Source organism: Aulonocara stuartgranti (genome assembly GCF_965226115.1).
Source record: "Aulonocara stuartgranti genome assembly, chromosome: 8".
Taxonomy (NCBI): Eukaryota; Metazoa; Chordata; class Actinopteri; order Cichliformes; family Cichlidae; genus Aulonocara; species Aulonocara stuartgranti.
Window position 1 is genome coordinate 22,654,298 of NC_138959.1, and position 16,188 is coordinate 22,670,485.

The 16,188-nt window shown below is 40.1% G+C and overlaps 1 protein-coding gene across 4 annotated transcripts; it reads left to right on the plus strand.

Annotated features, from left to right (window-relative positions):
• Positions 1-5,318: 5,318 nt before the first annotated feature.
• Positions 5,319-16,186, plus strand: l3mbtl2 (L3MBTL histone methyl-lysine binding protein 2). Of its 4 annotated transcripts, none has more exons than XM_082544021.1 (18): positions 5,319-5,451; positions 6,371-6,791; positions 6,874-6,979; positions 7,061-7,194; positions 9,198-9,273; positions 9,501-9,580; positions 9,893-10,010; positions 11,096-11,230; positions 12,326-12,414; positions 12,551-12,797; positions 13,195-13,262; positions 13,554-13,658; positions 14,211-14,358; positions 14,457-14,539; positions 14,664-14,898; positions 15,426-15,491; positions 15,584-15,718; positions 15,810-16,186. In XM_082544021.1, the coding sequence occupies exons 2-18, from the start codon at positions 6,438-6,440 to the stop codon at positions 16,103-16,105; spliced, it is 2,475 nt and encodes an 824-aa protein (XP_082400147.1). In that variant the 5' UTR covers positions 5,319-5,451; positions 6,371-6,437; the 3' UTR covers positions 16,106-16,186. The 4 variants fall into 4 exon arrangements, with proteins under 4 accessions (XP_082400147.1, XP_082400148.1, XP_082400149.1 ...); XM_082544022.1 differs by having other exon boundaries at positions 6,874-6,925; XM_082544023.1 differs by lacking the exon at positions 15,426-15,491.
• The last annotated feature ends 2 nt before the right edge of the window (positions 16,187-16,188 follow it).

Genomic DNA, 16,188 nt, shown 5'->3' on the forward strand with positions numbered 1-16,188 from the left:
AAGAATGTTCACAAATTCCCATAAACACACTCTTGTAGAATGTCTTCCCAGAAGAGTTGAAGTTATTATAGCTGCAAAGGTTGTGCCAATATCACATTAAATGCCACGGATTAGGAATGGGATGTCACTCAAGTTCATATGCATGTGAAGGCAGACAAGCAAATTCTTTTGGCAATGTAGTGTGTGTATTCAAGCTGGCCAGGCAGGATGACTCTGGTTGCACAGAGTGGTGGCGACTAGGTTGATAAGTGATAAGGAGAAAGGGAATTAGCAAGGACCATGCTTCCCTTTTGAAGAGCTAGAGGAAGTGGGCTCTGGAAAACGTGTGGCAGCCATTGTAGCAAGTGGGTGATCACCTGGTTGCGCAGCAAGCCTACAACCAGCTAGCAGGAAGGACCAAAGTTAAGGAGGAACTAGGAAGGTGTGGTACAACTTTACTGGTGACACTTTTTGTTTTTATGGTTTACATGTCCAGAGGAGTTTCCCTAAAGACCAGCCCATACTCAGGAGTGAGCTATGGCTTAAGATCAATAGTCACCTTTAAGAAGGAAAGAGCCACTTGCTGCTGTCCAAAGGCTTCATTTTGTTGGTTGTGGTATTCAATTATAATCTAAATTGAAGACTCAAATGCAGGCAGAAATAATTACAAAAATTAAAAGTAACAACAACCAACTATGGCAACCAAACAGAACATCAAATAACAAGATTAAAGACTAACAGATAAGTGTTAACAAGGTCCCCTGCCTATCCAGGCCTGCTTAGAATGGTTTGTCAATGAGCTAAGGATGAACAATACACATGAACCAGTCTTTAATATCAGTTGATGAGATTTTTTTTGTTTGTTTATAATATGTTTAGAAACAGTAGTTAACATAGGATGGATCTTTAAATCTCTTTGATGAAAACAAAACAAAAAAACAGCAGCCTCAGGGAGCAGAAAACTCCAGGAAGGTTTGGCTTTGAAACCAAAACCTTCTTCCTGTGAGGCAACTCCTCTAACCACTGCACCATCATGCTGATGCAATAGACTGTCCAATGAAACTTATCATAATGCATTGAAGGCTTTCCAAACAGCTTAAGATAGGCCAGTCCTTAAAATCTAAGAGTAAAATTACAACTTTTCCCAATTTCTTTTTCAATCGTACTAAGCATAGATAGTTTCATAATGTTATGCCTTGAAGAAATGGTGTAAAGATGTACTTTGTAAACCTGGAGACTTTATATGGTTTATGCTTTATATATTGCTCAGCTGGTCATCTACTAATTGGAAGGTTGGTGAGTCGATCCCTGGCTGCTCCAGTCTCCAGCCTGCATACTTAGGTACTCTCGGGCAAGATACTGAACCCAAAGGTGCTCTGTGATTCGTTCATCACAGCATGAATGTGTGTGAATGTTTGCTAGAAAGCACTTAGGTGCAAAAAAAGTGCTGCAGTGAATGAGGTATGTATAAAGCACTTAGAGTGCTATATAAGGACCAAGCCACTTACCATCTTTTTGTACCTCAAAAAGGTTCACGTAATTATGAAAAAGAATAATATGAAAAAGGGTAAAAATTAGTGCATTTATTCCATATTCAGGAAGTAGTTTTACCTTACCTTTAGGGTCCAGTAATGACTAGTGTTTGGTAATTGCACACACTAAGAAAGAAATGCACTTTTACTACACCTGCGATTTCTCAGAGTGTGGGTAACAGTAAGCCAGATGTTCTGATAGCTGAAATGTTCTTCTGCAATTCCAGAATGTGCCATTTTAAGTTTGTTCGATCAGAATCAGTCATCTTTGTTTCTTTGCTATGTGGCCATGCAAAGAAAAGAAAAGTTCTTTCAAAATATGCAGTATACATATATGATAGGTAAAAAGTAAGAAAAAGCAAGTTATAGAATGTAGTCAGTATGTTCAGCTATTAAAAAATAGTTTAGTTTGAGATCTGTGGTTTGCCTGTTTGCTAAAAAGCCCCCAAAGCAAAACGACAACAACAAAAATCTGATGAATATTCTCCAAGTGTGGTCATTCTATCATTTTTCATATAACTGCAAAACTAGTGGCATCACCATCTGTTAATGTTAGCTATCTTACACATTTAATTACCTAAATTTTGTTTGGGATTAAAAGATTATAATATTGCACATCAAAAATGAAGCAAAACAACAGGCACTACAGTACGGTAAAGTACCAAGTCTGAGCAGCAATTTGAGTGCACCAAAACGTGATTAGATCTTGTTTAATATTCTGTGGAAAAGTCAATAAAGTCCAAAATTTTCCTCCAATTACATTCAGTTGGTATCAAGTATAAACAAATTGTTCATTAGCCCGATCAGGTCACAGGGTCACCAAATTCACTGGTCTTTTTTTAGATGTAGCTTCCAAACCATCCTGTTCCAAAATAAAACTGTCAACACACTGCACGACTTGCATTGTGTCCTTTAAGAAGAATTCCCCAGTGACATGCCGCTCAGCAGCTGATACCAACTATAGAAAATATAGTAGCTGTTAAGAAAATTACAGAATGTTGCACTTTTTAATGATTTCTTCGTTCTTTAACAATAATTAGACAACAAATTTGATTTCCTTACATACCGATCACAAAGCTCAAGAAAGCTCCCTCAACCTTTTCAGATATTGCTCATACCTCCTTGTGTTTGTTCTTTCTACTAGAAGGTGTGGCATCATTTGTCTAATCCAGAGTGTAACATTTGGTCTTTGTGCATTTAGTCATTTTATTGTGGTTAGACTCTGCAAGACTTACATAGATGTTTGCATTTACCAGTTACAGTGTGTTAATCTGAGGTGTGAATTCACTGTTTGAGTTGCAACACAATTTTCAGTCCTCTGCTGCAATATCCGTTTCTAAATCTTTGCTCCAAATATTTAATTTTATTCTTTTCTCAAACAGTCCTTTGTGAAATAGAACATTTTCCCAGCACTCTGTGAAAAATTAAGTGCATCTCATGATTCAGCAGTTTGTAAAGCCACCTTTAGCAGCAATAACATGAAATGCTCGCTTTCTGTATGACTTTGTCAGTTTCTCACATCGTTACAGAATCATTTTTGGCTCACTCTTCTCTCACTTGCTCTGCAACAGTCAGGCTGAAGTCTGGCCTTTGACTCGGTCACTCCAATACTTTGATTCTTGTTGTAGATTTGCTGGAGTGCTTGGGATCGTTGTGATGTTACATGACCCGATTTGAGCCAAGCCAAGCTGGCCGTCGCACAGATGGCCTCACGTTTGACTCTAGAATACTTTGGTACACTGAGGAGTTCATGGTTGACTCAGTGATTGTGAGGTGCCCAGGTCCTGGTGGCTGCAAAATAAGCCTAAATCATCACCCCATGTTTGACAGCTGGTGTGAGGTGTTTGTGCTGATATGCTGAGATTAGTTTTGGTCAAACATGGTTCTGTGCATTATGACCAAATATCTCTATTTTGGTCTTGTCTGTTCCAAAGACATTGTCCCAGGACTTGTGTGGTTTGGTCAGATGCAACTTTGCAAACCTAACCCTTGCTGCCATGTGTTTTTAGAGAGCAGGCAATCCTTCCAAATAAGGGTTTTTCTAATTGTACTGTAACAAACTTTATAATTTAGCATACTATAGAGGCCTGTTGAGGCTCTTGGGATTTTTTGCTGTTTCTCTGTTTTTTTGCTGCAACATCCACTTCTGAGAAGTTGATTAGCAAAACCTAACTGCTACTTATCCTGTTAATTTCTGTATTAGCAGTATCGGTATACTTAGTTTTTCACAGGACTGCATACAATCCTAAGCAAACTTTATTTTTTAACACGACTTTGCTTTAATGTGGTTTAACAAAACTTCTCAGCTGTCAAAATTATAAGTAAATACAAGCAAATTAATTTAAATAATTTTAATTTGAAATTTTAAATATTTCCAAGCCTCACAAAACTTAAATCTAGCATCAGTGTCAGAGCAGCTGTACCTGTAACTGCTGTCAAGACAACCCTAACTGAATACATTTGATGAAGACAGTTTCAAGATTAGGAAACAAAACATTATATATTTGATTTTGTTTGTGTGTTTATTATGATTGAAGTAAATGTGTGTCACTCTTTAATAGTAATATTTGTATTTTAATATATATAAATACAAATATTATTATATAATATATTTTAATATATATTCAAACTGACTTTAATAGAAACTACACATTCTTGGCATTGTCTCAGTTTGCTTCACACTAGTTTCCCTTAATTAAAAGGTGTCACCAGTAAAGATGCACCGCACGATCCCGCTTCTTCCTCCGTACTTCTTTTTGGGAACCACACATGTGAATACCATCACTTCATCTACTCTTCTTCTCATGAAGACACAGCAGCTACTGCCAAATCACATTCAAATGGTCTAACATCCATTCCTCTGAGTTTTATTTTTCTTATTGATTTAGTTTAGCAGTGGTTGCTTTTGGAGCAGTCACCGCGGGGAATGATTCTGAGGGTGCTTCTCCAAAAAGCTGATGATGAGATGTTTCAGCTCTGAGAAACACAGATGGATCTTCCATTCTAAGGTGCTGACCAGCATTTCTCTTTAGTTAGTTAAGCAGTTCTTGCAAAAATATGGCTAAGTACAGTAGACAAAAAATACTTTTTGCTGTCTATCAGCACTACTTAGGAGCAACACAACTCGAAGTCAAGGAATTTCACCAATCAACTTTTAAGCTGTTATGTCCCAGCAATACTAACTCAACACAAAATCAAGACTGACACCAGATTTTTTTGTTTGTTTGTTTTTCAGAAACACAGGGATATTTTTTAATCATTACACATTCAAAGCTGAAACTTGCAAGCAGGAGAGCATTACAGCATCCTTCGTGAAGTCTGCCTTTATCCACACCTTGTCAGTAACTTTTTTCATAACTAGCAATTAAGCCCGGGCAACGCCCAAAGTCTACACTGCCACTGCAAAGCCATTAGGAGTTGCAGGGGAGCATAACAAATCTCGCATGTTAAGAGACAACAAAAATGACTGCCTCATAGAGATACTGCCATTTGTTGTCAGTGCTGACCCCAGCAGCGGTTGCTTTAAGTAATCTAAATTACAAAACATATTTTACTTAATATTTGTTTGTATATTTTGCCTCATTATTGGTTATGTTTATTTATTTTTCTACACTGTGCAAAGGCCTAAGATTAATAATAATTGAATAGCAAGGTGTCCGCAAACTTCTTTTTCATAGACCGACAGAAGGCTATTTTTTTCCAGCAAACACCTGAATGCCTGTAAAATGACTTATTTGTGACTAGGAGAGCGACTTTTTTCCAATTGTCGTAAAAACATCAACTCCCAGAATTCCTTGCACACGCGTAAGTAGATGACGCTAAATGTGAGCGACCACATTACAGTACTGGGCAGCTATGAAGATACATTAACATTTGATACCAAAATCAGTTTGTACACCTAAGAGACATTTTACTGAGTGCCAGCAGTCACTAACCTCCTGTAAGTACACGTTTGAAGTCATGACGAGCAAAGTGCAGCTTCATAACTGCACACAAGTACTTTTAGCATTGTTATCACTTAGCTTTGGTGTACAGTAGTTACATTGTTTACGTTTTGACTCAACTTATGAAGCAGTCAGCTGTAACTGTGCTTTAACGGCGATATTAGAAATAATAATAACGATGACGAAAGGGCCGCCTTTTCAAGACAAACTTCTGTTTGTCATGTTTCACTGTCTTGTGTTTGTTAAACATTATGTCGACATTACAGATAAAATAAAGTGCGAAGCTTCCTGTCATTTTAATGTAGGTTTTTCAATGTAGAGAATATTATAATGAGGCAAATAGAGCCAATACACACTCTCCGGCCACTTTGTTAGGTACACCTTGCTAGTAGTGGGTTGGACCCTCTTTTGCCTTCAGAAGTGCCTTTATTCTTCATAATGCTGGAAACATTTATCAGAGATTTTGGTCCATATTGACATGATGGCGCCACAGTTACTGCAGGTTTGTGATTACGGAGGCCATTTGAGTACAGTGAACCCATTGTCATGTTCAAGAAACCAGTTTAAGGTGATTTGAGTTTTGTGACATGGTTTGTAATCCTGCTGGAAGCAGTGACCAAAGGATGTGTAAACTTTGTTCAGTGGGGTGGAAATGGTCAGCAGCAATATTTAGGTAGGTTGTGCCATCTTAGCGATGATCAGCATACCTTGGTTGCAAAATTTCCAGGTTATAGCACTCTGGGAATTTTTCTTTGACCCCTGGGGTCAGAGAAGAATTTTTACCTAGAGAACTGCTGCTCACTGGATATTTCGTCTTGTTTGGACCATTCTCGTAAACCCTAGAGATGGTTGTGTGTGAAAATTAGAAAGCCAACTGCCGGTTGGAAGATACAATTATTTCTTTTCTTTGCACAGCTCAGAGAACAAAACAGCACAACTGAGAAGAAAGGATCCATGAAAGGCGCTCATGGTGTAAGCTCCGATGATGCCTTACCACTGCGTGGCTTATGGATGTGGAAAAACTACCGAAGATGGCGTAACCCTGTTTAAATTCCCCAAGGACCCTGAAGAGTTTCGGAAATGGGAGAAGCAGGTCCAGCGCACCCGCATGCAGTGGGTTGCCACACCCAATTCTTACCTTTGCAATGAGCATTTTGGCAAGGAGTACTTTGAACCCAGACTGGCAGCGGGGCCTCTGAAGCTGAGGCCGGGAGCTGCTCCTACAGTGTTTGTCCGTCCGCACTGTCCTTCCTGCAATGGCGCGGGCTGCGGTAGCTGCCTGCCTTCTATCCAACACAGGACCATTTCAGCTGAACCAAGAGAGCAAACCATTAGTGTGAGTAGCAATTATTTTGGACTGTTGGGGGGGCTTACACCTACTGTTTACAGGTGGGATGTTTGTTTTTTTTCCTTCATAGGCTGGATACAATGAAATGGCACCCAAAGAGCGTGAGGATGCTAATGAAAGAGGTAAAGAACGACATCTGACAGGAGGAGGGTTAAAGGTGCTAAACGAGCGACCAGGTAAGGTGCACCTGCACTATTAACAATGTTCATAATGTTTTACATTAAACAAAAACTTTTTTGATTGCTTTTTTTTCACAGTGGTTTGTGAGATGTGTGGAACAACCGGGAATATCAACAACTTCTATTCAAAGACTAAGCGCTTCTGCAGTACATCCTGCTCTCGTTCTTATTCATCAAACTCTAAGAAGTCATCCATTCTAGCACGTCTGCAGGTCAGAAAGAGTTTGACTTTTTCTAATGTATTTATTTATGTATTTTTGAACACTGGGGACCACCAGAAGGGCAGTTTGAATTAGCTGCCTTGCCTTATTCAATAATCCATTTTGGGAGTTTGACACAGTCAGTGTCACCGGATTGGGCAAAGAGATGTACTAGTTTTTCCATTCGTGAGTGTGTTGCTCAGCAGCTCAGACAGGTGTGGGATTATCTGAAATCCTGTAGTGAATCCATGAACGGCTTCAGCACGCTACTTTCAATGTCACAAATCTATGAATTATTGAAAATTACTGAAATCAATTGCAAAAAATTCACTCATTTTAAAAGCTGAAAGTATGAAATGTTTATTTTTTTATTTGGGATTTTGGCGCTATAGTTATCTAGATAGATTATCTGATCCCCTGCTGAATTTCCAAAGAAATGAATGGTCACACCATCCCCGCAGTCAAGCACTGAAGTGGATTTGTTGTGCTTTGGGCCTGGTTTTCTGCAAGGAATACAGGGCGACTTCACTGCATTGAGTCAGCAATGGATGGGGGCATGTACCGTAAGGTCTTGGATGTGAACCTCCTTCTCTCAGACAGAACACTGAAGATGGGTTTGCCAGCATGACAGTGACCCAAAAGACCCAGTGCTGACCGCGGTAGCACTCTGGAAGCTAACTGAAACTAAAGTGAAAAACAAAAACTCAAAGCGAAATAAAAACCATTCAGAAATATCTTGTACATCTTTACAGACCTGAGTAGATGCCTGCAAAGTATTAAATGTAATTTTAAGGCATTTTTCAGCAAATTTATTTCACCATAGTTAGTAATATTGAACACAAGGTGGCAGTATTTGCAAAAAAGGCTGTTTACCTGTGAGCGCTGCAGAAAAATAACAAGTAGAAGAAGAAGAAGACCGCGCTGGACTTAAATACCTCTGCGGGGACGTGTGAGCCTGTGTCCGTCTTTCCTAACTCGGTACAGAAATGGTTCACAAGTGTTGCGTCGAGACCTGCTTAACCATAAAAAGGCCAAACATCGTCTTTCATCGGTTTCCACTTAGCGACCAGGAGAAGCTGAGACAATGGCTCTTTACCCTGAACATGGACCCAAGGACCCCCCGTTACGTCCTCGGCAAACTCTTCGTGTGCCAGAAGCATTTTCAGCCGGACGACTACTACGACGTGCAGAACCTACCGAGCCGCCGGGGCCGGCTTCTCAAGCCCACCGCCGTCCCCGCGCAGTTCACACATGCCCACTATTCAGAGGAAGACCACCCTACGAATATATGGCTGCAGAGACAGGTGAGGCAGGACATTTGTACTGAAACCCCACATGCCAGGGCTCTCAGCTCAGGCTTAAGGCCCTCGTTTCCGGACGTTGTTTTTCTTCTCTTGGCTCTGCAGAAGAAGATGCCACACCCACATATCGTTCAAACCTTCTGTTTGTAAAGGGCAACCAATCATAGAAAAGTGGCTTTAAAGCAGTTGTTGTTAAGAAGAGAGGTTGTTTTGTTTTTTTTAGACAATGAATGTGCAAAGGCCCTAGAATAAGATAAATAAGGAATTCTTTAATTACCACTCTAGTGATGCCAAAGAATAAAAAATACAGAACTGGAAATGACCATTATGTCCCATTCAATGTGGTTTGACCTACCAAAAGCTGCTGCATAGCCTTGTCTTCACTTTCATACTGACGAAGAGAAGGGTACCTGGAGAGCAGATCCTTTGTAAAGGCCTGTACGAAGTTTTGAGTTACAAAGGGTGATCTCAATATTCATTGGAATTCATGATCCATCCTTGTCCAAACCTCATGAAATTAATCTTTGCATAGTTTTGCTGACAGACAGCACCTCTGCGTGCCATTAGAGGCATAGTGTAGGCAGAGTGTTTTTTTTTTTTTTTTTTTTTTTTATCTGATTGTGACTTATACCATGCTCTCTCACGGTTTATGCCAACTGTATGGATATAAGAGGCTCTGAGAAATATTTCTTTTCCCCCTCTTTGCTTCTTTAGGGAAAGCCCCCAACGAAAAAAGCTACTGTGCTGAATAAAGTGAACAAAGCTCCTCCAGCAGCCACCGGAGTTGATGGTAAAGTCACCGAGCACGCTTGTTTGCATGAAATAATTTTTTATTTTATTTTTTTAACACAACCTGTTTAACCTGCTGCAATCGGCACATTTCATGTGATTTCCAATTTGGTGCCAATGAACCGACACAAGATGCAATATTGGCGACCACCTTCTGTTTACGAGGGGCAGCCAGTCAGAAAAAGGTGGCTTAAAGAGAATTATTTTCTGTCTCCTTCCATTGCGTAGCTGCTGTTGCTTCTTTTGACTGGACCGCATACTTGGAGAGAGAAACGTCTCTGGCTGCATCTGTCTCCTGCTTCAGACACGTGAGTCTGTTCTGCAGTTCTTACAAAGACTTACAGCTAAGAAATTATCGTCATAGCGACATATTGTTCTTAACCTTTGTGGAAACCTCGTTCTACCATCGATGTTAACAGTTAAGGGAACTGACTTAATAATCAAATAAAGGGAAACTCAAATGGCTTATTAGGATTATATTGCTGTTTTCATGCCGTCATCAGCAGAAGAAAACAATAGAAAATTGAGTTTCTCTTGAAAATGCTGGAAAATAAGATGGTAGTACATAAAAGCTTCACACAGATGATCCATAAGGAATTTTCTGGCTTCACCCCCTACAGGCTCCCCTTTGTGCCCAGTGGGATGACATCACCATGGGGATGAAAGTGGAGGTGCTGAACACGAATGCCATCCTCCCCAGTAAAGTCTACTGGATTGCTACAGTTATCCAGATTGCAGGTGTGTGCATCTTTCTGCCAACAGTTAACAGCCCAATGAACCACAAATCATTTTTATATATTAATGTTACATTTAGTTTCTTATTTTTCATTAGTGAATTTTATTTGTCTCTTGGCTAGACCCAAATCTTAATGCCTCTTGCAAAGCTTAAAACTTGGTTTGCTGTACTTCTCATGGTGCTGAATATAAAGTGCAGCATATTCATAACCAGAAGAAATTGTGCTATGAGACTGGAGACGATATCTGGAGCACTTAAAAATCTTAAAAAGAAATCTTTTGGTAGATTTTTGTAATACCAAATGTTGCACTGACCCGACAGATCATCATCTTCTTTACAGCAGTAAATGTGTGAACCGCTTATGTTGTTGCACTCATATAGCGCACATTTCAGGTTTAACGCTGTGATAGCAGCTTACCTTTTTGCTCAGATGACTGAATCTATAATTTAAATCACTGTAGCATTTGTTCGGAGCTCTGCTCCAATGAGAATTGATCGTAAATGAACCCTTAATGTTATGAAATTTTGTGCAAGCTAAGAGAACACGTGATGAACCAGGCTTTGTTGAGGCATGTTGGGGTAAAGCTGCCAAACAGATCAGACTAGTGAATCTATTCATGCAGATTTTAAGTCTCAGTGACCATTGAAGTTTAGTTTTGTCTACAGATTTGTACCAAAGACCGGGAATAAATTGGTATCAATATGGTTTGTACCAGAGTGAAAAGTGCCTCAACAAATGGTGTTTGTATCTGTATTTGTCTAACATAGCTGTTCTCCTCTGATGAAACAGCCGGTGTCTGCAGAAAACATCTGACACTGGTGCGTCAGATGCATCCAAATGTGATATGCTATTTGTAAAAGTTGCATTAACGGGCTAAGTTGGGTCAGTTATTACTGCCAATTAGTTTGATCTTGGCGTGAGCTCGATTCTGTTTGGTTGTTCACTCATCTGTCTCATGAACTCATCCAGGTTAGCAGTTAGAATTTTTTGCCTGGAACAGTTCAGGATGTTAACTTCCACACAGTGAAATATATTTTGGTAAAGTAGCAACATTGGCAGGTAACTCTCGTCCTTTCTTGTCTGCAGGATACAAAGCCCTGTTGAGATACGAGGGCTTTGAGCATGACAGCAGCCATGATTTCTGGTGCAGCCTCGTTTCAGGAGAGCTCAACCCGATCGGATGGTGCGCAATGACCAGCAAGCTGCTGGTACCCCCACAAGGTTAGGATTCACATTCAGTTTGCTTTTAAAAATGGCGCCTATGCTCTGTTTGGTCCTAAATCAACTGCTTCATCCAGTATTGGTTGACCTTGGTGAAGGTGTTTTTGTTTATTCTTTAAATCCTCAAAAGAATAAGAGCAGGTGAGCGAGTTATCTGAAGTGATAATGTGAACTAGTGGTCGTTGACCAGACAAATGAATGCTGATCATCAGCTCTGTGATTAGAGAATATATGAATGACTCTAACAGACAAGAGCTTCTGTCTGAGTATTTTCACTGGTTCGATTTGCAGTTAAGGTGATATCGCAAAATCAAGACAACAAATAACTGATGCAGCAAATGGGCAGGAAATTAAATACAAAGGCAATTTTCTCAGTAAGAAGAAGAGAAGTCTTTGTAATGCACTTTTCTACTAGCAGATCAAAAGATAAATAAAATATAAAGTACAGATAAAATGGAAGAAAGACATGTTGCCTGTAGCTTAACAGACGTTAAAAGACAGAGAAATGTAAATGGAGGATGATATAAAACTTAGTAGAGGTAAAAGAGCAGCAGAAAACATCCTAAAAATCTAAAGTAATAAAAAGTGACAAATGTGTCATTTTCTGTTGTTAACAACTAGAAATTGATCTTATCTTTTATACGGTTTCAGGTTAAATGTGTTGTTTGTATGTCATACTTTTATATTTTTTATTTATACAGGTAGTCCCAATGTCACATTTACAAAAAGGACCTGTTTCTAACAAACATATTAAAATTACAACAATAAAAAACAGTAAAATAGCAATAAAATAACAAAAATAAAGATTCTTTAATGTGTACACAGTCATAGGAAAAAGTTCCCAGTGATGACTTCACAAGGTCATTTGTACTCTTTTAAAGTCTGCAAGTGAAATTAATTGAGAGAGCTATAAGTCCTGTGAGATGGAGCAGAAAAGGAGAATGCCTCTCCAAGTTTCATCACTGAAACTTTGTGTAATGAAGCCCTGAGACCACACACTATGACTAAAATGTTTATGTAACATGTAATATGAAAAATAAGAGGGGAATAAACCACAAAGAGACTTTTCTTGTTTGATGATTTGCGTGTCTGTAGATCTGAAGCAGGACATCCCAGACTGGAAGGAGTATCTGATGAAGAGGTTGGTGGGGGCCCAAACTCTGCCTGTTGATTTCTACCTGAAGGTACTGCCTGATGTTATGAATTGCCCTGTATGTCATAAAGAGTGTAATGGATTAAATGAAATAGAAGTCACTGAATTAAGCACATAATCAGCAACTTTCTGTCACTCTGCCGCCCTCCCGCTTTTCTTTGTTCCAGCTTGCAGAAAGCATGAAGAACTCTTTCAGGACGGGCATGCGCGTGGAGGTGGTGGACTCCAAATACGTGAGCCGGACACGCGTGGCCATCGTGGACTCCAACATCGGTGGCCGTGTACGCCTGGTGTACGCGGACCAAAGTGACACCCCTGAGAACATCATCTCAGACTTCTGGTGTCACATATGGAGTCCCCTCCTGCATCCGATAGGCTGGTCCAAAAAAGTGGGTCATGACATCAAAGCGCCTGGTAAGTATGAAAACGGGTTCTCCACTGGAGCTGAAGATGTGTGGTACAGAACAAAAACTTGCAAAAGGAAATTAACTTTGATGTAGGAAACCAAGCAGTCAGCAGTAAAAACAGGATTAATCAACTTTAAGGGGAAAGAAATATTTGGAGACACACTCGGACTTTAGAAAAGGATACTGGACCTCAGCGTAACACTAGCAGTGTGGATCATTTTGTTTGTAATCACAGTGAAAGTTTTTATGACATGAAACTGCACAGATGTTGAACTAAATACATGATTTTAAAGATTTCTGTTTTCTGAAATGTAACATGTACTGTGCTGGTGATAGAAGATTACTTTGCTTTTTCCTCTTAGATTTGTTGTAGATTAAAATATGAAACCTTCTTATTTTTATAGCAAACAATCTGGAGTCTTCCAGTGGTCTGAGGGGCAATTCTGACAGTACGTTCATGCTCTTTAAAAAGGTAAGGAAGTATATGAACACTGACGTAAGTCATAGTCGAGTGTACTATAAGGTTAGCAGTAAATCTGCACTTGATTGTGGTGTAGTTTAGAAAATCATAGGATTCATTAAATGTATTTATTTTTTATTTCTCCATGTTTTACCCCCAAAGTCCAAAAGCTGCGGATTGTTTGAGTCAGAACTCAAAAATAGCTGAAGTAATCATCGTCGTTACTAAGCTTATGCTCATTTCAGTTCAAGTTTAAGCTTTACCTCTTCACTGTTTCACATGAATGTAATGTATTGTCCTCAGCTGAGGTTCACCTACATGGAGGGAACTTTCTTTGAAGAAGGAATGAAGCTGGAGGCCATTGACCCGCTCAACTTGGGAAGTATCTGTGTGGCCACAGTACACAAGGTGAGGTAGCTGTTGTTGACTTTGTTTATGTGTGTTTGTGATTCATCATCTGTCACCTAGGTTTGGTGTTTCCCAGAGATTTAGATGCCCTTGTAACTGTAACAGCTCATAAATGAGCTAATGGCAGGGGTATCTTCTGTAAACTCAGCAGTATAATCAGCTGCTTCTTTAGTGGGTCTCTCATCATGTGGATTAACTCCTTCATACGTGCACTGTGTTTATACAGCGCTTTGCATTTAATTATTAATCTTGCTTTCTTCCACAGCGTGTCTTCTTTCCTGATAGTTGGGGTTTTCTCTGTATTATTTTAGGGTCTTTACCATAAAATAGAAAGCGCCTTGATAGAGGACTGTTTGAATTGATTTCATCTTGGTCTGCAGCTGGTACTTCTTGCTGAAGCCTTGTTGTGCTCAGCATAGCATTACAAAAGCCAGTTCTCCACCCGCTGCAGGTTCTTGTTGGTGTGTTCCTCCACCTAACAGGTGGATTGTAGAGATCGTATCTCTACTGCTGGTTTTCCTCTCTCTGACTCTACTCCTCTTTTTTTCCCAGGTGCTGTTTGATGGGTACCTGATGGTGGGCATTGATGGCACCATATCAAACAATGGCTCAGACTGGTTTTGTTACCATGCTTCCTCTCACGCCATTCTTCCAATTAACTTCTGTAAAAAGAACAATATCCCTCTCACTGTACCCCCAGGTATGTTTTTTCTGTTTCTTAGTTTGCAGGTTAACTTGTCTGCTGGTGCTGAAATGCTTCACCATATATTTCCTGTCGCTTTATGCATTTCCTGGCAGGTTACGATGCTCAGACCTTCACCTGGGAAAAGTACCTAGAGGAGACCAAAGCAAAAGCTGCGCCCGTGAGACTGTTCAATGCTGTAAGATGTTGTAGGATGACCTTGCCATCACATGTTTTATAAGTTGAATTAATAGGACAGGATGGCTTCTTTTCAAATGTATCTATTGATGTAAAAACACTAATAAATATGACACTTCTTTCAGGACTACCCAGGTCACGGCTTCTCCCCCAACATGAAGCTGGAGGCCGTGGACCTGATGGAGCCACGGCTCCTGTGCGTCGCCACCGTGAAGCGCTGTGTCGGCCGCCTTCTCCTCATCCACTTTGACGGCTGGGAGGATGAGTTTGACCAGTGGGTTGACCACCAGTCTCCAGACATCTACCCAGTTGGCTGGTGTGAGCTCATGGGCTACCAGCTCCAGTCACCTCCTGGAGTCGGTAAATACAGCGGACTGTAACACTGTGTTTTGAATCAACATGTAGAGCACTGAAGTGATGTGGGTTAATGCAGGAGTACCGAGGCGTTCTGATTAAAGGGGATTAATGGCCAAGGTTTCAATAGATAAGGTCAGAGTATGATGAGGTAATCCCCATGAGCTAAAAGCTTGGCTTGAGACGCCTCTAAATGCTGCATTTCAGTTTTTTTCTCATCTTGGATCTGTGTGATGTCACACAGAAAGCACATATCCTCGACACATCTGCGCCAAAGCTATTTTGGGCTATGAATAACGCTAACTCCTCTAGTGGTGTACCACAACAATAGTCTGAAAATCTGGAAATTAGCGTAAAAGGCGCTCTTTAACCGCATTTAGACTTCAATTTTGATTATAAATACAGCAACAGTTCACTACACTCACTAAGCTCCAGCCTTAAACTGTCACAGACAGAAGTGACTGGTTGATGAGTGATGCATAGATGTTTCTGAGTGTGAAACAAAGTGACTGGTGTTTCATTCTGTTTTCTAGCTGACTTAATTGAAAAGCAGCTGGTGCGGAACAAGAAATGCCGGCGCTTTTCTTTCGGGAGAAAGAGTAGGTTTTATTCAGAAAAGTATATGTAGTCTTGTATCGGTAATGTCTTACTTGACACATGAGAATGATCTCCTTTTCTTTGCTTTTTGTAGAAAAGAAGCACACAAAAAAGAGGCTTTCACAGGACCAAGCTCAAGACGGTGCTGATCAACACACCGAAAGTCCTCAAAGCACTCCTCCAAAAGTGCCACTCATCCAGCCCAAGACTGAGCCAGAGGAGCAGGAGAGTAAGAGACAATTCTCAAATGAGTCACTTTTTCCTCATTTGCATGCTAGTTGCCCATTTTGGTAAATTTGCTGACTTACTTGTCTTAATAGTCGTTGCAGTGAAGGTGAAAGTGGAGGAAATGGAAACGGAGACCCCCATTAGGCCGCCGGACAACTTTCAGCAAGACTCTGTGTGCATAATCAAACAAGAAGAGGGAGGGCAAAGCAGCTTGGATAATGTAGAACAGGAGAAGACGGAGCAAAGTAAAACTAAAGACGTGGCCGAAGACGATGCATCACTTGAAGACCGGTGTACCGGTGATAGCAACACTGATCAGAGTGAAAATGAAAGAATGGACAAAGAGGAGTTGAGCCAAGAAGACGACAGTACCATGGATGAATCATAGAGAATAAAAGAACCAATATAGCTGAATCACTCCAATGAAAAAAGAATTAAACAAATAAATAAAAAGACTTTATCAAAAAGATT